We start from the raw sequence: 26,824 nt of genomic DNA on the forward strand, positions 1-26,824 counted from the left end.
CACCATCAGGTGTTTCCCTCCTATATAAGCTACTGGCCCTTTAACAAAAAAAGAACAGGGCAAGAGGGCGCGGCCTAGGGATTCAGGTGCTAGCTAATCCGGCTTCTTCCGGCAAAGTCGCCCTAAAGCCCGTCATATGGCATCCTGGGATTTGAAGTTTCTCTTCGGGCCTCTCTCTTGACAACTCCCTGCTTTTGAGGCCAAGATGGACTACAACTCCCAGAGGGCTAAGCGGCAGCAGCGGGGGTCTTGTTCTTTCGCTGTGGCTAGGCGGCTAGTTCAAGTTGCCATAGCTGCGAGTCTGGGGAAAGCACAGGCGGTTGTGCCGCAGCGTCAGGTCAGTTGCACCTTCTGGGTCGCTGGCGGCCGTGGGAGCCGGGAGGGGCCTCGGCGATGATCCGGCTTTAAGGACCTGGGGTCCTCTTCTATCTCAGGTACCTGCCCCCAACTGCCTCCTCGCCCTTTCTTTACTACTTCCCTATCCTATCTTAGAAGTTTTAGATCCCACTTTCATTAGTCCCTGAGGTGGGGACGCCAAAGCTGCGCGCAGATCTGGGGTGTGGCCGCGATGGGTGGAGTGTGTGCCAAGGTGGGGGAGCCAGCGTGTCTGGTATCCCGACGCCCCTCCCTCAGCATGAGTGTTCACGGTTAGGTCGTGGTCAGGTTATCCAGGGAATTTGAACTGCGTAGTCCTTTCCTGGGGAGCAGCTAGTATGGCTGCTAGCAGCTGCGAAGCCTAAGCTGTCAAGGATATTGGGCTTATTCTGGTGTTAACTTGCCTGAGATCTAACTTGACGTTTTGTACCTGTTCAATGGTTACAAGTTTGCTGCTCTCGGGAACGCTGTATCAGCGACCTGACTTTCCTAGGCCATCGTGGAAGTTGCCCCAACGTTGGCTAACAGTCCCTTACTTAAGTTATTTGGTAGGAACGCCTGACATTGAATTCCAGCTGCATCCTTTATTGGTTTGATGAAGCTCAGTCACTTAGGCAGATGTCTTGTAAAACCACTTTGCAGCCTTGTTCTAAGGAGGGTGTAGAGTATCCAGCACAGGGCCTCCTGACACAGTGGAAGGGCTCAGTATTTGTTACTTATTTTATTAATTCGGCAGGACCGTGCTGTGTAATAGAAATATAATATGAACCACACAAGTTTTAAATTTTCTAGTGCCCACCTTAAACAAGTAAAAAGAAAATGGTGAAATTAATTTTAAGAATTTAGCACAGTATATCCAGAACATTTTCATTTTAACATGTAGTCAATATGAACCTTTTTGAGATATTTTTCATTTTTAAAACAATTTTTTTAACGGCAGTAAGTCTTCACATTCTGTTATTTATATTTTACGCCTACAACCCTTGTCACTTCAAACCCACCAGGTTTTAAGAGCTCAGTAGCCACATGTGGCTAGTGACTACTGTATTGGCAGCACAGAAGATTAAAACTTCAGCCATTTCACATTAGTACAGAAAAATTTGGTTGTGTAACTCAGCTGGGGAAGTTTGCCTCTTTGTTAGATGAGTGAATTGTGTGTGCATGTTACCTGTGTCCTCTCTGTCATTGTGTGATATGGGTCACTTTGAACTCTCGGACAGTTTATTGTGATTTAATTTTTCCAGAGTACTTTTTTTCTTGAAGTTGTTTATAGATGTATTCCCAGAACTACTTTTTATGTAGACAATGACCAGTTCCCAGATGAACTTTCTGTGGATTCTTAGAGATGGCTTTGAAAGCAGTCACAGAGAATTGAAAATATTTCTGGCCATAGCTCTCTCTTACAGCCAGAGACATTTTACTTTTACTTATTGATTTGCAGTACTAAATGTGGGAAGAGTTGGGCAGCTTATAAAATATTTCCTTTAGGAGTGCTGGCGGATAGTTCATTATTGGCTTAGAAATACAATTGGGCCATTAAATTCAGAAGTAACATGTCAACTTCATTACCTGCCTTAGTGAGTTTACCCACAGATAGACATGCTCAGGGACAGTATTTTTAGCCAGACTTGGGCTACAGTTCACAGTAGCCAGCCCAAGGGGTAACCAGGCATGAGTGGAAGTGACCAGTGAAGGGTATGCTGGCTGGGTACTTGGATGTGAAGAATTCCTGTGAGTTCACTGGGGCTTTTGCATGATCCAAGGAACACTTTCTCTGTTGTCTGTTATGCTGTAAATTGTGCATGGTGAAGGTGAGCTTATTTTTATCCTTTATATATAAAAAAATTAAGGTTGTAGTTGTATTTTACCCCCTTGTTTCATTTATCTGTAGGTGGTTTGGGGAAAGTGTAGGGGCGACCAAAGATCATCTACTTGACTAGGCCTTTTGCCCTGAACCTCATGAAGAAATGATAGGAGGCAAACACATGTGCCTAAGAAGAGCACTGAGGAGAACACAGAGGAGAACAACACGGAGTTTTGGGGGTGTGCTTTGTAAGTATGCTTTCTCCCTAAGTTTCTGAGTTAACAGATTTTCACATATGGCGGGTAAGAATATTTCAACAGATAGACTTTTGGGGAACTCCTTTCTAACATGCAGTATAAAGATAAAATAGGATGGTTGTGAGAAGGGTGTTACAAAAATTCAGATGAACAAAACAGATTTGATGTTACAAAAATTCAGGGCAACAAACTAGATACCTTAACAAAAGCAACAATGATGTAACTTTTTGTTAGACAAGTGTTTGAGAACCTATTTTGTCCCAAGTAATGTATTAGGCACTCTTTACATGTTATCTATATAATACTTTCATTCTTATTTTCATTTTACAGTTGAGGCAGTGGAGGTTCAGATAGATTTTTTTGACTTGCTTGCTATCTGGAGCCAAAACAGTGGTCTTTGTCACCAGATCTTTAGACAAATCCCAGTCCTGCCCATTGCAAAGAAGCCCCATTGCTGTTTATGATTGTTCTCTAATCGGATTTGATTTACAGTTAGCATTTTTAGATTAGATATACCATATAAGCAGTGTTTACTGTTATTTATCTCTTTATATGTTCAAAGGGTTCTATTAGCCTTTTTTTTTTTAAAGATTTATTTTTGGGGGGCAATGCTGAGGGAGAGGGACAGAGAGAATCTCAAGCAGACTCTCTATTAAGCATGGAGCCTTACGCGGGGCTCAATCCCACAACCCTGAGATTATGACCTGAGCTGAAACCAAGAGTGGGATGCTCAATCAACTGAGTCACCCAGGAGCCCCAGTATTTTCATGCTGCATTTCGATAAAGGGCCCTTCAACACAGAGGTGAGACGCATTGGGACCTTGCAATAATACCATGTACAAGATCTGTGTTGTACAAAATTCTTAGAATTAAAGAATTTTAGAGCTGGAGGGGCCTGATAGGATAATCTAGCCCAGAAATTCTGAATTGCAGTCTTGATACATCTGGGAGTAATATGAAAATAATCTAGAGTGCATTGTTATCCGTATAACATTGTCACTGGGGTGATTCTATTATGAAATGTTTTCCTTCTGTTCATACTATTGTATAGTGTTTTTCTTTCTTGTTAGTGTATTACATGTTAGCACATAAATTTCTGCCTTGCCTGTTTTAACTGCTACCAGTATCTCAATGACTAAATTAATAAATTAATAAATTAACAATAAATTAATAAATTAATCCATTTAATCTATCTGTTTTTCTTTTTTTTTTACTAATCTGCAGTGAAATTATATGCACACCTACACACACACACACACACACACACACACACACACACACACGAGGGGTGGGGAGGGGCAGAGAGAGAGAGAGAAGCAGACTCCTTGCTGAGCGGGGAGCCCATGCAGGGCTGGATTCCAGGACCAAGCTCATGACCCAAGCTGAAGGCAGATGCTTTACCATCTGAGCCACCCAGGCACCCTGAAAAATTATTCTAGTTAATACTCTTATAGCAAGGTGTACCTATGCCAAAGCTTTTTTTCCATCTGTACAAAACAGAGAAACAAGAATATGATTTTATTTTATCATTTTAATTTGCAATTATTAGTGAAATAAACTATGTTATATGTTAGGGCTGTATGCACTCTGTGAACAGCCTGTTTACATATCCTTTTGTATCCTTTACTACAGTTTTTTTTTTCTATTTTTTAAAAGAGATGATTAATCCCTTCATTCTCATATATTGCAATTATATTTGAGTTTGTCCTTTAGATTTTTAACCTTGTTTCTGGTGTCTTGTTATTAATGGTTACGAATGATCCTAAGAGACTAATCAGGCCTTTCTTAGATATGTACACCTCCCTGAAATTCTTATAACTCTTAATGTAGATCTGTACAATGCTGGTGCTTGGAGTGTTTGGGAGATGGGAGTATTTGTGGTTACATGAATCCAGCTAGCTGATGAACATTTAGAGTATACCCTATGCATCAGATTTGCCATATAAGTGCTCATGAATGAATGAGTGCTCATGGATGAAAGAATGAGCTTAGAGATGAATGGAGGAGTGAATTAAAGTAAGCCTGAACTAGGCTTTTCTGAATGAAGAGAGATATAATTGAAGAAGTGACCTATGCTTAGTATTTATTTATTTATTTGGTTGGTAGGTTGGTTGGTTGTCAAATGATCCATTATTGAAATATTTTTCTTTGTAGTTCTTAACTAGCTGGGCATTCCACTGCACTGCCTGTTGATGTCATCTATGATGTCATGAGGGTGCCAGCCATCAACATTGCAGCTCATAGATTGGACAATCCCCAGGATCTCTTTAATGGTTCCAGAGAGTTCTCTGGCTAAAGATCCATGACACATCTGTTGGGCAATGTTGACAATCTCACCAAAAGTGATTATTTCCACTGTGCTTAATGTTTTTCTGCTTCTTTCTGTCCCTTGGTGATTCCTTGAGGGTTCTGATAATCAGGGCAGAGGCAGAAAGTACTACTTCAGTCAGACCCAGGGGGCTGATCTTCAGGGACAGGGCAGACATGGCATCGACTTCCCCACCAGTGCACATCAGGTATACGACTTTGATCTTGTTGGGGCCGAACTTAGGTGGCATGGTGGAAATGGCTGGTGTTGGATGAACTCGGATTTGGGATGAATGAAGGCAGTTGCACCTTGCCCTCCTCTGAGCCAAACACCAAAAGCTTCCTTAAAGGAAGAAGAGATAGGCAAGTTTTATAGATCATAGAAAGAAAAAAAAATGCTTGATGGTGGGAGGGTGAAGGCTTTAAAATGGCAAAATAGGTTTTCCTGTGAGCAGCAATTGGTACATCGAAGCAGTACCGAGAATGGACCCAGATGATAAAGAGCCTAAGTAATTGGGAGTTTAGAGCTCCATAGTGCAGATAAATAATAATTGAGGAATGCAGGTAGCTGCAAATGACAATGATCAATTAAAGTGATTTGTAGTAAGTCAAGGAAATCCTCTAGGTTTGATTCAGTTGTAAGTTTTAACACATGTGTTCAAGTCAATTTGAAATGTTTATCCTTGTTTACTCTAGACATATTAAGTATTCATATTTACACTGTTTTTCAGTTCAATCCATATTGTTTGAAGGCTTAAGATAATTAATCTAGGCCATTTACCACTAGAATTATTTCATGCAGCAGTTATTTAATTAGTACATCCTATTTGCAAAGTCTTGTTCTCTGAAATTTATCTCTGGATTAATCAGGATAATAAAGAAAATTTAATTGTAAATTCATTTAAAAATGTTCCATCTACATGCCCAGCACTATGCAAGGTATTGGAACACAACCATGAACAAAATAAATGGAGTCTCTGATGAAATTTAGAGTCTGCTGAGGGAACAGACAAGTAAACAGCCAGTTAGCAGTCTATCGGCTGTGATGAGGTAGTAACCACTATGGGCACTTGACCCAGAGTTGGGTGGGGGCAGTGAAGGAAAACTTTTTAAAGGAAGTTTCCTGTAAATTGAGATTTGAAGGAAAAAGTAAGAATTAGCTAAGGGAAAAGGAGAGAAAGGAATGTTCTATGCTATGAATCTGGCAGTGAAATGAGTATGCTATGTTTGAGGAATTGAAAAAAAAATTCATGGCACAAATAATTACATTTTAAGGACATGTTTAATAAATGTCTTGCTATGATTATAGGGGTGTAAGAATGCAGAGGGAGGCAAGATCACTTCTGGCTGGAGATGGAAGGCTTCACTGGGATTGTAGTATTTGTGTTATGCCTGGAACGATGAGTGGAATTTCAATAAGTGGCAATAGTACCCAGCAGAAGATGTTCTAGACAGAACTAACGATATTAGGGAGGGAGGGAGGTGATGGGAGAATAGCAGGAATCATAACAGCTGAATGCAGGCCTTATGTTTTCTGTGGTTCTTATGCTGGAGAGGAGGGCGGCCAGCTGAGGGGCTTGAATTCCTGATTCAAGAGCCTAGACTCAATCTTACATGGGCAGTGGAGTGTCTGTGAAAGTTGGAATGGCTAGGAAAAGACTCACAGAGAAACCATGTTGGTGGCTAGGACTGAGTTGAGAAAGGTCCTGAATGATGAGTGGTGCCAGTGGCGATGAGAAGGGGTTTAATAGGAAGGTGGGAGAAAGGTTCAAGACTCAGCTGTGCCACTTGGGAGCTGTATAACCTTGGACACTTATACTTAGCTTCTTTAAGCCCTTTATACATATATTGTGATGACAATAGTACTTACTTTGTAGGGTTATTGTACGATAATCTGTTATGTGAAAGTCTTAGTTATTCAGCGTTAATATTATTTCAACTTTTGTTTTTTGAAGGTTTTTGAAATTGAGGTTTTTAACCAGGATCTACTTACATGTACTCCCAGTAATTTAATTTTTCAATGTAATTGGTTTTAAATGATATTGTAGTGCATTTCATTATAATTGGATTCCTTTCTAACCCTTTAGGTTTTAAAATTTTTATTCAAACATTTAAAAACATTCCCAGAAACAGCTCATGGTACAAGTCAAACTTAAGAACTCCAATGACCTTTTTAAAATAAATTTTATAAGTGGTTTTCTTTTTTATATTTTGGAAAGAATATACAAATCATTCTACTTATCCACTTTTAAAAATAAGAATAAATGCCAAACTCTTGAATAAACATATCAGTAAGTACAATAAAAATATATTCCAGTTTTTTATTATAAAAGAGTTAAAGGAAAGATCTAAAGATACAAAGTAAAAGAAGAATGGGGCAAGAAAGAAATACGGGTATTGAGAGTGGTGGAAAAGAGAAATAGAAAATACGTATACATCATGAAGAGAATACCTTTTTTTAAAGTTAAGGCTTTAGGATATGGTTTCTGACAAATAGGGACACTTTTCGGCCTGCAATGGGTTGTAAATATTCTTAACAAGAGAAAGGATTATTTAAAAGATGTCTTAAAATAGCTGTAGTAAGTTGGATTTATAGCACATTTAAGTTTTTAATACTTTATTATCTTATATTCATCATATAAACCTTTAAACAAGTGCATATGGAATATTCTGGCCCTAAATGCATTTCTTGGAGGGGGGGGGATGGATCATAGGAAATATAGTAGGGGAGGACAAAGAAAACATTTCAGTGATTGGGCAGTGTATTTGGAATTTACATAATTCTTTTATGTACAGAGTGAAGTGGAAAAAGCACTAACTTAGAGGCAGAAGATGTGGGTTCCATCTCTGTTATTGCCTCTTTTTAGCAGAGTCATCACAGACAAGTATTTTACTCAAAGCTTTGTTTTTCTTCAGCAAAAGTAAAGGGTTGTAATTGTACCAACTTTACTGGATCAAAAGAGAGAAGTCTAGGGAAAATGCTTTGTAATCCATAAGGCAAGATGCAGATTTAAGGTATAAATAGCAATAAAATATTTTTTTATTATGTTCAGTTAGCGACTGTATAGTACATCATTAGTTTTTGTTGTAGTGTTCAATGATTCATTAGTTATGTATGTAACTATTTTCTTAATTTTTAGTGTTTTGTTCACTAGGAAATTCAAGAGGAGTTTCTTTTTATACTTTTTTATTTTATTATTTTTTAAAGATTTTATTTTATTTGTCAGAGAGCACAAGCAGAGGGAGCGGCAGGCAGAAACAGGCAGAGAGAAGCCGGCTCCTGCTGAGCAGGGAGCCCAATGCAGGACTCAATCCCAGGACCCTGGGATCATGACCTGAGCCGAAGGCAGTTGCTTAACTGACTGAGCCACCCAGATGTCCCTCTTTTTATACTTTAAAAACAAGGAGGAAGAGAACAAGTATATTTCATAATATACTTAAGAAATTGCTTGTTTCTTTAAAAAAAACTTAATGTTATACAGAGAACAGATATCCCCAACTGCCTATTTATGATTGTTTAGATTTTTTTTCTCAAAAACTGCTAGACTTTCACTTGTTTTATCAACTGCTTATGCTTATTTTGAATTTGAATCTGTCCTTTCTTTCTTCCACCAGCCTGAAACTAACCTGTTTTCTCATCGAGTGTAGGCTTGAGAGGAAACTTCAGGAAATTAACCATCTTCTGAACCAAATCAAATGATTTATTAATAAACTATATTTTTTCAGTTAGCTTTTGCTGCGTAACAAACTTTGGAGGCATAAAACAACACATGGTTATTGCTTGTGTGATGGGTTAGCTAAGCTGTCTGCTTATCATCCCTAGGCTGATTTGTCTGTGTTCAGCTGGCTGATCTACTGATCTAAGCTGGAAGCCACTGGGCAACCATGGATCCCATACCATCCAACAGCATAGCCTGGGCACATCCTCATGGTGATGGGAGAGTTGCAGGAAAGCAAGTTCCAGTGCATAATCTTATTTCAAACCCCTGCTTGTGCCAGCTGAGCCCAGTTGCTTGGACCTGGGCTGGTAACTCCATGGGCAGGTAACTCCATCTGTGGTAGGAAGGCAGTGTATGTAGGGAGGGGTGAAGAATGAGAGCCAGATTATGCATTGTAGTACACTTTTCTTCTGAAAGTACTTTCTGATCTATACAATAGGGAAACATTCTAAGTGGGAAAACATTCTAAGTAGTTTTAGTCCTTCTGCTCAGTAGTAGTATATCCTTCTGGTTTTATAGTCTGTAGGGATGGCTAATATCAAAGTTGTATTATCCATTTTTCCTTCTTGTCTATAGAGGAAAGCATTGTCTTTTGAGCATTTAACCTTGATTCATTCTTCATGATTGACTTGCTCATTTTTAACTGGGGAAGGAGACTGGTAAACTTCCTTTGTCTTGGTTCTTTATCTAAAGTAAAGTTGCAAGCTCAGCTGGTAAGTGGGGCCCATCAGGTAACTCACCATGTGAAGCAGGTCCAGTGGGGACTGGGGAAAACAAAGAAGGTATGTGCCTGACTCTAGGGCAGGTACTATAGGTACTGTGTCCATGTTGCCATGGAAAAATTTACCCCCAGTATTGCCAGATCTCTGGATTTTTTTAAGAGAAGTTGGAAATTGAAATTTTTATGTGAAATCTTTGTTTTCAAATTAAAGCTTTAAAGTAACACAGTGAGTGTTATTTTTAAGTACATGTTGGTTGCCTGGATTTGGTATGTAGTCTTCCAGTTTTCATCCCCCAAATTAAACAAAATGGTCTCAGAAACTTGGATGCTAGCGCCATCTTTGTCCATGCTGATACCTTGCCCAGTCTGAAGCAGTTTGGACAGTTAGTAGAGGTCATCTGTACCCCAAGAGGACTTCATTCTTATCAGCTCTTTTGGGAATATTGTAATATGTATTTTTTTGGTTGGCAAATAAATGCAAGAGTGCAAATCTAGGGTTTAATTACAAGTAACAAATCCATCTTGGGTTTTTTAGCATCCTTTTTCTGTTTTTTTCCTTGAGTGTTCATTTGTTTTTGTCTTGACATGTTTTACTTTCAATTTAATTTTGTAAACTTCATTTATTTTAGAAGTGTGTGGGTGTATAAATCTAAAATATCTGTAGCATTCTGTTTGTGAGACAGGGAGGGGGTTATTAAGTAACTTTATTTTCTTTTAAAACAGCCATGATTTTTATCAACTGGTATATATATATATAATTATCTGAGCAGCTACTAGTTTTTTTCTCCATGTCTGAGTAAGCAGTCATTTTGTATGCTGCATGGCCTTTTCCGGAAACACCCCTGCTTCCTGCTGGCTGTGCACTGGTCCCTGTGACTCTGTCCTTGAACTCAGAGGTATTGGGGTAAAGGGAGCAAAATGCAGCCAAGGGGCTGAGCCTGCCTGGCTTCACCCATTGAATAGAGGAGTGTGGGAGTGTGTGTGGGGGAGAGAGGAAATGCATGGGAGCAACAGGAATAAGTGGAATATACAATAAAGAATCAGATTGTGTGTGTGTGTGTGTGTGTGTGTGTGTGTGAGTGTTAATTCTCTAAAAAGTTCTTAGCTGGGGATGATTTAACCAACCCACCCCCTCCTTACCCCTGCCCCAGGGACATTTACCAATATCTGTAGACAGTTAAATTTATGCCCTGGTGAAAGGATGTGAGAGCTTTGCTTATTTGTGCCTTCTTTAGTTCCTTTTTTTAAAAGTATTTTTTAAAAATATTTTTTGTTTATTTGGCAGAGAGCAGAGCGAGTGAGAGAGAGCACGAGTGGAGGGGAGGGGCAGACGGAATGGGAGAAGCAGATTCCTCACTGAACTGGGAGCCCAATGAGGGGCTCGATCCCAGGACCCCAGGATCATGACCTGAGCTGAAGTCAGACGCTTAACCGACTGAGTCACCCAGGCGCCCCATTAGTTCCTTTGAGACAGATGGTTTTTAACTGGATCCCGTTTCCTTGACATCTGTCAAACATTTATTCATCCTTCCAGATGAGTGAAAGGATCCTGACCCGACTCCCCTGGCATTTTGTTATATTGCTTAGCTCACCATGTATAGTACTTTCATAAGCCTTTTTCTCCCATCAAGGACTGATCTTTTAAATTTACTTTCATCTTCCCTTTCTAATATGGTGGCAGTTCAGTAAATGATGAATGCACAAATTTATTGCATCTCTTTGATTCTGTTTCCTATGTCTTACATTATCTACTGACTTAATACAGAACTGGCTGATGGACTATACTGTTAATTTTGATCTTATATTAACTTACCAAAAGCTTTCGAGAGTTTGAAGTTACAGAGGAGCACTGGTAGAAAGAAGACAGGTACAATTGATAATGGTAACCTCAGCTGGCTTGTTAATTTTTTCTCTTGAAGGAGAGAATAAAGCTCTCAAGTCCTACAGCTATTGAAACAGTGAGAAATGCTTTCTAAAATTTGAACTCGGTTAGTGATTAAGCTTAAAATCCACTTCCCACCTCCCCCCCACCCCACACCCTTAAAATATCAACATCATTACCTTGAACAGGGAGGACAGTTGCCTTGGACAGGGACGGCTGAGGCACTTGAAGGCCACAGAAGCAATCACCTACTTAACATGCACTAGTCAGCTTTTGTGAAATATCACCCTTGATGCTGAGTGCTTATCTTTTATGGAACAGCTTGCAAATCCTAATTGTTTTAAACTGGCTCTGAGGAAAAGAGACTTGGAATCAATAAATTATAGCTCTCATACATACAAATGTGCATCATTATAATGAAGACAGTCTGATGGTTCTTTAGGTCAAATAACAAAAGAGGTGGACTTGAGTTTGCAAAGACTCCCCGCCAGTCCTCCTACAGGGTTGAATGCAGTTTTACTCTCTGGTCGGTGTTCAGGTTTGCATATGGACATTTGTTTTTGATGGATCCTCAGTGGGAGTGAACTGTGGAGGGTTCATTTCTTGCTCTGGTGGCTGTCTGCTTTATAAGGTTCATTAAGACAGAAGCAACAATATTTATGCCTTTAAATACTGATGTGTTGGGAACAGCTAACTTAACTACTCTACGAATTGTACCATCTGGTTTCAGACCAAGAACTTTCTCTAAGACTCTGGAGACTTTCACCCAAGGTCACCCATCTTAGTCCTCTTAGTCCTTTCTAGAGTTTTGGAAAAAGCTCAGCATCTGAAAAGCAGACAGCATGAATATTATCGTTTTTCTCATCACTGAGAAACTTTGTTGTGCTAGTAGGTGGTAGTAAGCTGCAGAGAACATTTACTGCTTTTTCTTCAGTTGAAGGAAATGCCTTTCTCACCTTTAGCCAGGATTTAGGTGATTCAGCTTCTTTAAATTGTTCTTAAATAAATAAATAGTTCTTGAAAGAGTTCTTTGGGCATTCTTCAATTTTAGCAACTCTTTTTTCTGTCAACAAATGTCACACTCAAATGTCTTATGATAGAAGAGTTCTAATCCAACTGAATTTTCTTCTTTTAAATCTTTAACCATGATGATAGATTTTTCTTGAGCATACATTGTTTTTCTACTTGTCTTAATAATGTCTCTTTGGGCTTCAAATTGTAATTGTGATTAAATACCATTCTCAAACCATTTTTAGTTTGTTTCCCAAAGCAGATTTTGATTGTGTAAGCTATGTCAGCGCACATTAGTATACTTTCACATAGTCCTTCAACTTTTCCATTTGTTCCGGTATTTAGAATGTTTAAGAGAGTCAGTTTTTTAATCTAATGACTGTCCTTCAGCAAAATTGCAAAGATAGTCATACATGATTAAAAAAATTATTCTTTTAGCTCATAAACTCATGATAAATGGTTTCTTTGGTTAGCCAGTATTCTACAGTATGGAACAGTAGACATTGACATTGTGATCCCATTTCTTTAGCTCATCAGTTGGTGAGGACTAGTGACGTGACCCCACTTAGGTAGGGGTCAGGGGACTGAGTAGTTGATCAAGAAAGTTGCTTGGGAGAAGGAAACAACTATCAAGAAAAAGGGAGTTCTGAATACAGCTTTTATTTAAACACATTTTCCAGGCTGTCATCCTGTTATTAATCTGTTACCTCTAAAAGTTATGTTTATTATTTTTTTCCTTTTAAGTATATATTATATTTTTCTTTCCGATTATACAGTCATTGTGGAAAATTCAGGAAAGATAGGAATGTTTCAAAACACAGAAATTGACTATAAATGCTGGATGGTAAATATACTTTTGGTTTATTTTCTTACCCTTTTGTTGTTGCCTTTTCCTGCTCCTTTAAATTTGTTTACTGATAATTTATATTCACATATAGACAACATGTAATGTTTATTACAAGATGCATACTTTTGTCCTTGTGTTGCTATTAAATGTCTCCAGAAACAGACTTTTTAGTATCTGTATACTGTTTCATTGCATAAGAGGTACTGTATTTTTAACCATTCTTTTATAATTTAAAATTTAAGTTTTTATTTTACCTCTATTATAACTTCTCAGTACATATCCTTACATATATCCTTATGTATAAATTTTGTATGTATTCAGATGATTTTGTTAGGGGAAATTTTTGGAAGTGTAGTTAGTAGGTGATAGGTACAAACTGCCCTTGATACATACTGCCTGCTGATAGCCAGACAAGTTTGTATCTATTTACACATTCCCACTAGGACAGCAGAGGAATGCTCTTTCCCTTAAAACAGGGCTAAGCATAGACATTATTATTTAACAGGAAACAAGTTAATAGGCTAGAAAAGCATCTCATTGTTTAATTTACATTTTAGGTTAATTAGGTAGAACAGTTTTTTTATAGCCATGCATAGTGTTTACTTATGTGACCACTCTCAATAAACTTTTATCAACATGGAATAAATTGGGGCACCTGGGTGGCTCAGTTGTTAAGCGTCTGCCTTCCGCTTGGGTCGTGATCCCAGGGTCCTGGGATCGAGCCCTACATTGGGTTCCCTGCCCCACGGGGAAGCCTGCTTCTCCCTCTCCTTCTCCCCCTGCTTGTGTTCCCTCTCTTGCTATGTCTCTCTCTGTCAAATAAATAAATAAAATCTTAAAAAAAAAAAACCAAAATGGAATAAATCTAGTGTTCTGGGTACAGTTTCACTGGGGAGAAGTTTTCAGAGTCCTGGTCAGTTTTCATTAATGCCACTGATAGTAGGCTATACGGTATTTTTTAAGTTTTTAAAATTGTAATGTAAAATGGAATAAAGTGTGTGTAATTGTCACTGCTTTGTGCTTTTATTTTTTAGTCAGTTATATTAGGGGCTCTTCAGAACTATTTTAATGGATCTCCCTATATTCACTCCAGGTTCTGATTATGTGGCTGGCATTAGCCTCTTGCCAATTCTAGTAGCTGCTCCTTTCTCTTTTGTTTCTCTCTCCCTCCTTCAACTCTGTGTCTGGGGAGTGGTGGTGGCTGATGAGACGTGGCATCTTTTGATAAGGTTGGGTCTCTGCCACCACAGCTGCCTTCTGTGTTGTGACACTTAGGGTTGGTGCTCTCTCAGTTAGCTTTGAGGGTCACATTTGACTTTGTGAGTTGTCAGTAATAGTTGGAGAAAGTGCTCAGTTTTTATCAACAATGAAAATCTAATTTCTGTTTTTATTATGGATTTTTTTAATGTGTCTTCAACATTGATGACACTTATGTGTAATTAAACTGCTTAGATGGTTGCTGAATGTTTCATATTTTGTATTAAAAAAAAAAGCCATGCAGAATTCAATTTCATCTTACATCTTGATATCTTTACAGGAGTTCCATCAGATGCAGGAGTTTGAACATCTTTTATTGCTCAGAGTAATTGAAATTAATAGCCGAAGACTTTGTGTGTGTGTACCAGTGAGATTCATGCTGGAAAGTGTGATTTTTCTCTTATTAAAAATATGTAATCTCTAGTAGGGGTAAGTGAGAGGTCTTTCTTTTTGTATTGTGTGACAATTACACATAGTTCATTTCTTCAATGCTGCTAAGATTTTCTGTTTTAAAGTTAAATTCAGATACCTCATATTTTCACTTGTTAATATTTACCAACTGATTATAATGTGTGTTTCTTAAGAACTTGATTGTGAGGTACATACACCTGCAGTAAAACTATAAAAATATGGCCTGGAGAGTTAAACACAAAATCATGCTAGTGGTTGTCCCTGATGCGAGGCAGGAATACTGCTGAGTGGAGGGTGGGGTGGAAAGGTACTAAGACTTTATTTAAAATGTTCTAAATATTTTATTAAAAATATTAGAAGGATACATGTCAGAATTGGAAATAATAACTATATATATTAATTTTATTAGGTAACATACGGTGCAGTATTGGTTTCTGGAGTAGAGTTCAGTGATTCATCAGTTACATACAACCCCCACTGCTCATCACAAGTGTCCTCTTTAATACCCATCATCCGTCTAGCCCATCCCCCATCCATTTCCTTCCATCAACCCTTAGTTTGTTCTCTATCGTTAAGAATCACTTATGGCGGCTTCTTCCTCTTCTTCTTTTTTTTTTTAAATTAGTTTCAAAGGTAGCATTTAGTGATTCATCATTTGCATATAACACCCAGTGTTCATTACATCATGTGCCCTCCTTAATGCCCATCACGCAATTATCCCTTACCCCCACCCACCTCCCCTCCAGCAGCCCTGTTTGTTTCCTTAAGTTCAGTGTCCCTTATGGTTTGCCTGCCTCTCAATTTTCATCTTATTTTTCCTTCCCTTCCTCTATGTTCATCTATTTTGTTTAAGTTCCACATATGAGCAAATCATATAGTATTTGCCTTTCTCTGACTTACTTTGCTTAGCATAATACCCTCTAGTTCCATTCATGTCATTGCAAATGGCAAGATTTCAGTCTTTTTGATGTCTGAGTAATATTCCTGTGTGTGTGTGTGTGTGTGTGTGTGTATACATATACAAATATATATATGTATACACACGAACACACACACCACATCTTTATCCATTCATCTGTTGATAGACATCGGGGCTCTTTCCATATTTTGGCTATTGTGGACATTGCTGCTATAAACCTTGGGGTGCATGTGCCCCTTTGAATCACTACCTTTGTATCCTTTGGATAAATACCTGATAGTGCAGTTGCTGGGTTGTAGGGTAGTTCTATTTTCAACTTTTTGAGGAACCTCCATACTGTTTTCTAGAGTGGTTGCACCAGCTTGCATTCCCACCAACAGTGTAAGAGGGTTCCCCTTTCCTCCACAAACTTGCCAACATCTGTCATTTCCTGACTTGTTAATTTTAGCCATTCTGACTGGTGTGAGGTGGTATATCATTGTGGTTTTGATTTGTCTTTCCCTGATGCTGACTGAGTAGTTTTTCATGTGTCTGTTGGCCATTTGTATGTTGTCTTTGGAGACATGCCTGTTCATGTCTTCTGCCCATTTCTTGATTGGATTATTTTTCTTTTGGTGTTGAGTTTGGTAAGACATTTGCAAATATCTTCTCCCATTCTATTGGTTGTCTTTTGGTTTTGTTAACTGTTTCCTTTGCTGTGCAAAATGTTTTTATCTTGATGAAGTCCCAATAGTTCATTTTTGCCTTTGGAGACATGTCTAGCAAGAAGTTGCTGTGGCCAAGGTCAAAGAGGTTGCTGCCTGTGTTCTCCTTTAGGATTTTGATGGATTCCTGTCTCACATTTAGGTCTTTCATCCATTTTAAGTTTATTTTTGTGTATGGTGTGAGAAAGTGGTCTAGTTTCATTCTTCTGCATGTGGCTGTCCAATTTTCCCAACACCATTTGTTGAAGAGACTGTCCTTTTTTTCCATTGGACATTCTTTCCTACTATGGTCAAAGATTAGTTGACCATAGAGTTGAGGGTCCATTTCTGGGCTCTGTATTCTGTTTTATTGATCTATGTGTCTGTTTTTGTTGCCAATACCATACTGTCTTGTTGATTGCAGCTTTATAATATAGCTTGAAGTCCGGAATTGTGATGCCACCAACTTTGGTTTTCTTTTTCAATATTACTTTGTCTATTTGGGGTCTTTTCTGGTTCCATACAAATTTTAGGATTGTTTGTTCCTGCTCTATGAAAAATGCTGATGGTATTTTGATAGGAATTGCATTAAATATGTAGATTGCTTTTGTTAGCAAGGACCTTTTAACAATATTTGTTCTTCCAATCCATGAGCATGGAATATTTTTCCATTTCTTTGTGTCTTCCTCAATTTCTTTCATAAGTGTTCTATAGATTTTTTTTTTAAGATTTTATTTATTTGTCAGAGAGCACAGCATGGGGAGCAGTAGGCAGAGGTAGAAGCAGGCTCCCTGCTTAGCAAGGAGCCTGATGCGGGACTCGATCCCAGGACCCTGGGATCATGACCTGAGCTGAAGGCAGACACTTAACCGACTGAGCCACCCAGGCACTCCTGTTCTGTAGTTTTTAAGAGTACAGATCCTTTACTACTTTGGTTAGGTTTATTCCTAGGTATCTTATGGTTTTTGGTGCAATTATAAATGGGATCGATTCCTTGATATCTTTCTTTTGCCTCATTATTAGGGTATAGAAATGCAACTGACTTCTGTGCATTGATTTTATATCCTGTGATTTTGCTGAATTCCTGTATCAGTTCTAGCAGTTTTGGGGTGGAGTCTTTCGGGTTTTCTACATGGAGTATCATGTCATCTGTGAAGAGTGAGAGTTTAACTTCTTTTTTTGCCAATCTGAATGCCTTTTTTTGATGGTGTTGTTTGATTGCTATGGGTATGCGTTGCAGTTCTATGTTGAATAAAAGTGGTGAGAGTGGACTTCCCTGTTGTGTTCCTGACCGTAAGGGAAAAGCTTTCAGTTTTTCCCTGTTGAGGATGATATTCACTGTGAGTTTTTCGTATATGGCTTTTATGATATTGAGGTATGTTCCTTCTATCCCTACACTGCTGAGACTACTCAGTCAGCATCAGGGAAAGACAAATCAAAACCACAATGAAATACCACCTCACACCAGTCAGAATGGCTAAAATTAACAAGTCAGGAAATGACAGATGGTGGCAAGATTGCGGAGGAAGGGGAACCCTCTTAAACTGTTGGTGGGAATGCAAGCTGGTGCAACCACTCTAGAAGACAGTATGGAGGTTTCTCAAAAAGTTGAGAATAGAGCTATCCCTACACTGCTGATGGTTAATCAACAAGAAAATGTTGATTCTTCCTGCTTTCACTAATGGAGAATGCTGGAAAGTACTTTAACTTAGAGTAAACAATTTTAGGTAATGTGGTATCAATTTATGAGATACATACATAGGAAGTGATTTCCTAAGTTTAAAAGGTGAACTTTATATTTAATATTTCTCCTCAAATACATTCTTTTGGACTTAAACAGTTGTGATCCAAGAAAAGCAGAGCTAAATAATTCTGGTTCATGTTTCCTGATGTGGGAGGAAACTACACTATGGGCTCTATATACCTTTGGACTTGTGGGCAGGAGATGGGAGGCACGAAGCAGAGGAAATAGGTGCAGCAGGGTGTTGAGAGACCTGCACAGGGGATAGACAGGAGTCTGACAGTGTAATCTCTGGCCCTTTCTCTGCTGTCAGAAGTTGGATATTCTTTAGATTCTTTCTCTGATGTTACAAAGACAGACTGTATTTCACTTAAAAAAAAAAACAACCCTAAATTTACAGCAAAGATCCTTGCTTGTTTATCTTTTTATTTAGTTTTATTTTATCTAACATTTTAAAAACATAACTGCTTTCATGAATTGCTCTAGGATCTATTTATATTTAGCAGATTCCCTTTATTTTTGTTTTAGATGTATGGTCATGTACTTCCCAGATGTATTGAGAATAAAGATCCAAAAAGTCCAGAATATTCTAGATCATTAATGAAATTTTTCATCACATGGTATATAATAAGCCAGAAAAAATGGCCATATAGATTTTAGGAAGATTATAACAGTGTTAAAGATTGTTAAGCCTCCATTAAGCAAAAAATGAAATTGGAATACTCCGTAAACTTCCACTTTTGATCAGTGAGTGTTCTCTGATGACTTTCTGTTCCAAATATATTTTTTTCCTTCAAATTCCATAAAAGATTCTCTGAAACTTTTGAGGTTGTCCTGCATGAAATAACTTTCTTTTGCATTAAGTCAAATATTGAGGTAAGGATGGGGAGAAAGCATATTTAGAGAATTTTCTACTGATGAAACTATACTCAGGATTTTTGGCTTTCTGTTTTGGTGGAGATGTTCAAGATGCCATCTTCTCACATATTTGTTACTATGGAATTTGTACCTCTGTTATAGCATTTGTTTAATTTTGTATTTTAAATTAGGGTACATGGGGGGCGCCTGGCTGGCTCAGTTTGTAGAGCATGGGACTCTTGATCTCAGGGTTGTGAGTTCAAGTCCCACATTAGATGTACTTAAAATCTTGGGTGCCTGGGTGGCTCAGTTGGTTAAGCAACTGCCTTCAACTCAGGTCATGATCCCGGAGTCTCGGGATCGAGTCCTGCATCGGGCTCCCTGCTCAGCAGGGAGTCTGCTTCTCCCTCTGACCCTCCCCCGTCTCATGCTCTATCTCATTCTCTGTCTCAAATAAATAAATAAATAAAATATATAAAAAAATAAAATCTTAAAAAAAATAAGGTGCATGAGAGTGTTCACTATACACTGAATGGGGTTCTCTTTTTTTAGGTCCATTCTGTGAGTGTTGTATTTTTGTTTAAAGACACACATATTCTTATAGCTTGGCAGAATGGACTTCAGACCAATATTGAGACCTGCAGGTCCTAGCTTAAAGAATAACTTTTTTTTCAATTGTAGAGTTGCCAATCTACCTGTCCCTTCTACCTTGCAGTGTTAGTAAGATTAGGTGAGATACTATACGTGAAAGTGCTTTTAAAATTTCGGAGTATTGCACAAAATTAAGGGATTATTATTATTTGTAACCATCACTAAAATCATATCTGAGGAATTGCTCTCTTATAGCAGAAAAAAACAAAGGAAAGAAAATTACATGGGGAATTGACTTGTGTTTTCAACCTACATGTTTAGAAATTATATGCCAAAGGACTAATGTAATACTTAAAAAGATTAAAATGCAGATGGTTAATCTCATATTTCCATGCTCTTTACTATTTGATTGACCTTGACTTGGCTTCATTTTAAGGATTGTGTACATCAATGGCAGAATCCTCCAGCGATTCAGACCACTTGCGCTCTCGTGATCGATTGAGTCGATGGACTGCCAGGTCAACATACAGGGAATCTCTAAGTCGTCCTACAGTAGGTGTCACCAAGAAGGTCAACACTATAACAAGTACTTTACAGGTTAGTTAAACTATGGTTGTATTTAATAGATTTTAAATAATTTAGGCTGAGAAATAGTTTTGGTCAGCATATTAGTTTTTTTACTGCTGTAACAAATTACCACAAAACTAACTATATAATTAAGTAATTATAATTAAAATAGCAAAGTTATTTTTTACAGTTCTGTACATCAAAACCTGACACTGGTCTTATTGGACCAAAATCAGGGTTCAGTAGGGCTGCATTCCTTTCTGGAAATCCTAGGGGAATGTCTGTTCCTTTGCCTTTCCCACCTTTCAGAGACTGCCCACATTTCTTGAGGCCCTCTTCCTTCATCTTCAGAGCCAGCAAGGGTGGGTTGAGTCCTTCTCACGTCACATCCCTCTGACTACTCTTCTTCTTCTTCCCTCTTCTACTTTTAAGGACACTTGTGATTACCTTGGGTTCACCCAGGAATCCATGATAATCACCCTGTCTCAAGGTCCTTAACTTGAGATAAATATCTTATCTACAAAATCCCTTTGGCATGTAAGGTTACATATACACAAGTTAAGGATTAGGACATCTTTGGCAGCCATTATTCTGCCTAACACAGTCAGTAAAGATATTTGAAATTTATGATAGGTTGTGGAAGTGTTTTGGGATAAGGCAGGATGTCCAAATAAAATGTGTGGGAGTGAAACGAGTAGGGATTACCACAGATTAGTTTCTTGTGGACACGTGCCTTTAGAGAAGTTGCTCATATTTTGGCTAGGCAGATTATTCATGGATGAACAATACTGAGATGTCATTTTTATTCAGAGGCTAACTTTTGACTGCTTTTGGAATTTTGAATGGAGGCAGTTTATATCCTTTCCATAGAAAGGACTTGGGGAAAGATGTGGGGGAAGGGTAACACAACCAAGCTGGGCAAAAGAAAAGAGTTTTTTTCCTACCTGTTAATCTCTTATTTTTGCTTTGCCTGGATAAGCAAATTGCTTTGGATTAGTATGCTTAGATAAGAAGAGGCTAATTGCTGTTGGAGAGGCCATAATTTGACTTAAAACTCATGAAGTCTTTCTTTCTAAGTTTATGTAAACTAACATACCATTGGGTTTTTATTGTACAAATCCTTGTACTTTCCCACCAGTGAGACACATTAGTAAGTATATATTTTTGAAAGAAATGCCTTCATTAATCTTTCAGGTAAAATCTGGTACATTTGGGTAGAAACACTTTTTCTTGTGATTAGAACTAAATTTGTTGTTTATAGCAAAAGGTTTAAAGGCTCTTTTTTTTTTCTTTTTTCCTAATCAAGTTGTGAGGTGAAGTTATATTTGAAATAACATTGATCCTAATGATTTGCTTCTCTTATACATAGTCTACTAGGTTTGTTCTCTCAGGATTCCTTTTCTATAAAAAAGGTGTGAATTAGTTGAGTTGCACGAATTAATAATGAAGAGTTTTTTTGTTGCCAACTGATTATGGAACCTTGGATAAGGATTTAAATTGTGTGCTTCAGTAAATTGTGGATGGATTTGGGTTTTTCTCTCAGTGGTTTTAATATTTGATTTATAAAGTATATTAATATCCAACTTAAGTATGATATTAATTGTACTTTTTACAAATGGTTGTCTTAGCTATTTGACATACTACTAAGGCTGAGAAAAACACTGGAACAATTAATAAAATCCATTTTCTTTTTTAAGGACACCAGTCGGAACCTGCGACAAGTAGACCAGATGCTTGGACGGTATCGAGAATATAGTAATGGACAGGCGGGTGCTATAGAACATGTGAGAAAGTTTACATATGTTTGCATTTTTTCTTACCTACCTTTTTGCAAATCAGTCGTTGAGAAGTAGGGAGGTGAAATAAAGGATAGAACCATTGTGAACAGCTTTAGCTTTTAGATTGCTTTACTATTTTTTAGTAGGTTAGCTTGTCAAAGGGATTGTCAGCTAGCTTATATAGATTAGATTCTATTGAATTTGAAAGTTTAAAGTCAGAGGAGGAAGAATTCAGGACATTAGTTAAACTGAGACTTACTAAATTTGGGCCACTGTTACCCCTCATGGGAGTTAAGAATTTTATGGATGGTTTATTTTAAAGTAATACATGTTCATTGTTTAAATAAATTATAAAACCTCTCTTAGTCCTTCCTAGTTCCACTCCAAAGAGGTAACAATTTGACGGTTTCTTGTATATCTTTCTGAGCATTTTCTATGCATGTATACATATAAATACTTTATTAATAATGAGAATTAATTTTTTGCTTTTTAATTTATCAGTGAAAACTTAAGCAGTATTAGCTAGTAGCAGGCACAAACCTACTTTCTCATGCTGAATATTAAATGCTTAATTTTGGTAGCAGATTTCCTTTGGTTGGAGGAATTGGGAAATGGTATTAGGTAAACTTCTGTATAGATAAACATTTAAAACACAAAATGTATTCTGTGGCAGTAAGCCTCTGTGGTAGGCCTACAGTTGAATAATGATGAACTCTGGGGTGTGGTTTTATATATGGGAAGTAAATAAACTCAACAGGTATTTCATTTCCATCTGAGTTATAAGTATGTAGAAAGCAAAGCTATTCATTAAAAATAAGACATAGGAAGCAAGAGTCTTTCCTTTTGCTTTAGGTTATTCTTTGGTCTACAGTCTCTTCATTTATTTCCCCAAATTCTTGTTCTATTAAAACAATTGGTTCTCAATGATTTTTCCCTGCAGCATACTAGGAGAGTATGTCATTCATTGCCTTATATTATACTTACTCATTAGAGCAATGATTTTTACCCTGCCACCTGTAAATTACCTGTGGGAATATGTGTAAATCAGAAAGAATATTTCTCACACGTGATTCTGATGGGCTCTTTAATGAAAATTGCTTTCTTAGCATTAAACTGCTATGGAATTATCATAACCAAAAATGAGGGTTTTTGTTTTTATTTATTTATTTATTTATTTAAATCAATGTGTGTCCTGTTTAGGGAGACTCTGGAGAGTGATTTTTTTTTTTTTTCTTTTTTGTTTGGTGGCTGTGCTGTAACTCATACCAGTCTTCTTGCTATACAACCTGCTGCTTTGTTTTGTTTTTTTCTCCTAAACATCCTGAAACGAGTTAATCCAGTATTTAACCAGTGTTCAATTGTTAAAAAATTTCTCCATTCTAAATATACATTGCTTTGTTGGAATTAGCATTTATTTTTTTAAAATAGAAGAGATTTCCTAGAAAATGAGCAAATTCTTTTGCTCTAGGGAAGACAAGAATTTTTATTATTAACTTAGATTTTGTAAATGATTCTGTTGCTAAACCTCAGGAAATGGATAAGTGAGGTGTGTGTGCATATATATGCATATTTAGTATCTGTTTTATTGGGATTTAACTTTGTGAACCTCATTTGCAGTGGGTGAGGGGAAATACAAATATTTAATGTAGCGTTTTCCTCCTGGGATGATCTCCCCCAACAAGAGAACTGTGAGAATTACTCCTGTTGGTTTGTAAGGCCTAAGGGTCAAGAGTCATGTGGGGTTACTTTTTTGATGACTTTTCCTTGAACTATAACAATTTCACCTTGTTCCTTTAAATCTTTATAACTGCCAATCCTAAATTTACTTCTTATTATATGTGAAGGCCTCTCTTTGAGGAGTTGAGCAGTGTTAAAACATCGGTGATGCAGTCCATGGGGTCTCAGAAGTAGCACACCTCCCTTTTCATAGGCTGTTCGGGAATGTCTCCATATGCTTACTAGTACATCCCAGGCACTTTTTTATATTACCTAATTTAGTTCTCAACAATCCTATTAGGTAGATACTATTATTATCCTCATTTACATGATAAAAAAATTGGGGCAAAGAATGGTTGCTAACTTGCCCATGGTGTCAGGGCTGGTTAGTGACAGAGGTGTGGATAGGGTATTATCCCGAAGCTTAGCATCAGGATTCATTTACTTCGCTGAGTCATGGTTGCTCACATTTGTGTGATGCTGTGAGTTCATATTTCTGAAAATTGGGATTTTGGATTCAAAGTTTGAAGGCTTATGTACTTTATGTTGATAACCTAGATTTTGGAGATTATGTTAACTGATAGAAAAACAGAAGCCCACTGTCACACAAGTCATTAATGTTATAGCTGATACAGTGTCCAGAATGAGAGTTAGAAGGAACAAATCCAGAAACAGAATTGGGAAGAAATATGGCACTGAGCTAGGATTGACATTGACAGATTGTCAAAGTTGGCGGTTCTAGCTGCCATTTAGGCAATGTGGAAAGTTCTGCAAGTTGCCTGCATCAGCATCAATTTTTCCCTTCCTCCTAAATAACAGCCATTGATTTTTCATGAGCTTTTTTGAAGCTGCTCCAGCCAATGAGCCATATTTAGTTGGATAGTATGTCTTAGGGTCTTTGGGTGCAATGAACTTCATGACTTTATGGATGTGTCATCTTACATTATTTCTCATGCTGTAGATTTCTTTGGAGGTCTGAGAACATTTGGGCAAAAGAGGACCTGTGGGGAAGGTTTTATTTGAAAGCTTACTATGATGATTTGGAACGTATTGTACTCCTGTATTAAGTAGTACAATTGATAAGCTTAGTGTTTAAAATATTTCTAGAACTATGTGTTCCTATTCATGAGAGAATAGGGTCTGTTTTTGTGTTAATATTATAAAAATGGAATGCCCTCAAGGAAGACTGGGAATATTCAACATAAAAAGTTAATACCTTCTGCAGTAGAAATTTGGATTGCAGCTGAGGCTACACTAGTTACTATTGGTTATATGAGAAAAATACAGTTGTCTTACTTCAAATCAGCAGACTGATTAAGTTCATTTTTAAGGTAAAGATTGATGAGAATATAGTAATATCACATTGGAACTTAGAGACTTGCATTAATAGGTAATTTGTCTTCTAATTAAGTACTCTGATTAAAATTTCCCTTTGGAAGTAATAGGATGTTACCATCTGGCATATGGACTTTGAAAGAATTTGAATGTTAAATAATAAAGTTCAGGTTTTTTCTTGTATTCAGTGGATTTCAGTTCTCAAATATAGTGACATCCCAGAAGGATAATGGTAATGGTTTAGGGCCAGGCACAAACCACTTGTAATATCCCAAAGCTGAAGGTTATCTGCCCCTTTTTTTCTGTTTTTCTGGCTGAGTTTTACTAATTGTCCTGAAGGTGAGAATTATTCAGTTTAATGTTAAGTAGTAAGAGTCTATGGGTAAAAAATTATAATCAAGCAGTTAAATTCTGCTACAACCTTCTTTTTGTAAATATATTTTGGATCTTAGGAATTTGGTTCTAAAAGTCTTATATTTAAATTTATATTACCAAGTCCTTCATGAAATTGCTGGAGAGGAGAATAATTTTTATGGAATTTTGCTTTGAGGCTAATGGAAAAATGTAGACTCTGGAGTCAGATTTGAAATTTAATCCTGATTTAATCCTGAAACCATTTTTAGTGACTTTGGACAAGGTATTAAACTTTTCTGAACTTGAATTTCATCATCTGAAAAATGAACATAGTCCTATATCCCTCATTATAACTAACAGTTATTAATGTGGTCACACTATTTAGATGCTTGCTAAACATTCATGTTTTTGTTGTTTCTTTAATTCATCCAATAATCCCTACCTTCAAGCATTGGCTATGTTCTTATTGTAGTACTTGGTATATTCTAGGCACTCAGAACAGGTTACTTTCCTTTCTTTGAATTCATTGGGCCTAAATCCAGTTTCATTTGTGTATCATTGTGACAATAAACAACATAATGTGTTGCAAGACTCACAGGGATATGTATGTCTGATTATTTTGACTTCAAAGTATATGCTAAGTTAAAACATACAAAATACTGCTTTTTGTCTTCTATTCATGAGTAAAATGTCTATTAACACATTCCATGAGGGCTCATTTATTGATACTTATAATATTACATACAAATATTTTTAAAAAATACTTTCAAAATTATTAGAATGTGCATGATATATGGGCTTTGAATATATGATTTCATTTAAAAACAAAATAGTTAAATAAATAAAAATGATGTATCATTTGAAAGGGAATTTCTCAATTTCAGGAATATATTATGGGCTTGTATTTCCATAAATCAGCATATGGAGAGAGGTTAGGCAAAGCACCTGGAGCTAATGATCTTTTGGTAAATAAAAAATAAAATAGTAGCAACCATTTTAAAAATACATTTCAGCAACAGATGGTGGGAGCAGAAAAACATGCAAACCATAAATTTGCACTCTTGTTTAAGTTTTTAAAACTCCTCCTCTTCCTCTTTCTTCTTGTTTTTAATAGTAGAAGACAAATAGACTGTAAGGAACCAAAATAGAGCTGATAAAATTAACTGCTCTACAACCAGTGTGTTTTGAAGTCTGTTGTCAGATAAACTTTGGCATTCTGTAGAGAAATAGGCAGTGAAGGAAAGCCAGGCATAAAAGCACTTAATCAAAGTACCTATGGATGACATCATTATCCTGGACAGAATTTTTAAAATGACCTCTTTTCTGCCTGCACTTTTGCCCTGGAATTTCTCAAGCTGACCTCTATCATTTGTAAATCAAAGTACTTCAATTTCTTTTTACATGTCATTATTGTAGATACATCTAAACTTATAACACAAACTTTCTATGGTCACTGGTGCTATATATATATTGTGAATGTTTGCTAAATACTGACTCTTTAGTGTTAGGTGAAAACAAAACTCAGTCTTTAGGCAGAATGTTTTCCAGTTTCTGCTTAACTATGCAAATTTGCATGCATTTCTGTAGAATCTGTTATGTTAGGATACGTTTTTTCTTGGTATGTAAATAAGAGACAATTTAGAGTAAGAAAAGTATCTGAAGAACCAAATGGGATCTTTACATGGTTTCCA

General features: G+C 37.1%; 1 protein-coding gene across 4 annotated transcripts in view; it reads left to right on the forward strand.

Moving 5' to 3' along the window:
- The first annotated feature begins 283 nt into the window (after positions 1-283).
- The window catches only part of CEP128 (centrosomal protein 128), a 393,012-nt gene continuing 366,471 nt past the window's right edge, over positions 284-26,824 (forward strand). For all 4 annotated transcript variants that reach the window (XM_088024490.1, XM_028102263.2, XM_088024491.1 and 1 more), the window contains exons 1-5: positions 284-434; positions 2,267-2,427; positions 14,461-14,609; positions 19,820-19,980; positions 21,648-21,734. In XM_088024490.1, coding sequence (XP_087880616.1) covers positions 19,834-19,980; positions 21,648-21,734 — 234 coding nt within the window. In that variant the 5' untranslated portion in view covers positions 284-434; positions 2,267-2,427; positions 14,461-14,609; positions 19,820-19,833. The remainder of the gene's footprint in view (positions 435-2,266; positions 2,428-14,460; positions 14,610-19,819; positions 19,981-21,647; positions 21,735-26,824) is intronic.

This window comes from Eumetopias jubatus, unplaced genomic scaffold (assembly GCF_037043125.1).
Source record: "Eumetopias jubatus isolate StellerSeaLion01/CBP00866 unplaced genomic scaffold, mEumJub1_p1.0 scaffold_7, whole genome shotgun sequence".
In the NCBI taxonomy this organism is placed as follows: domain Eukaryota; kingdom Metazoa; phylum Chordata; class Mammalia; order Carnivora; family Otariidae; genus Eumetopias; species Eumetopias jubatus.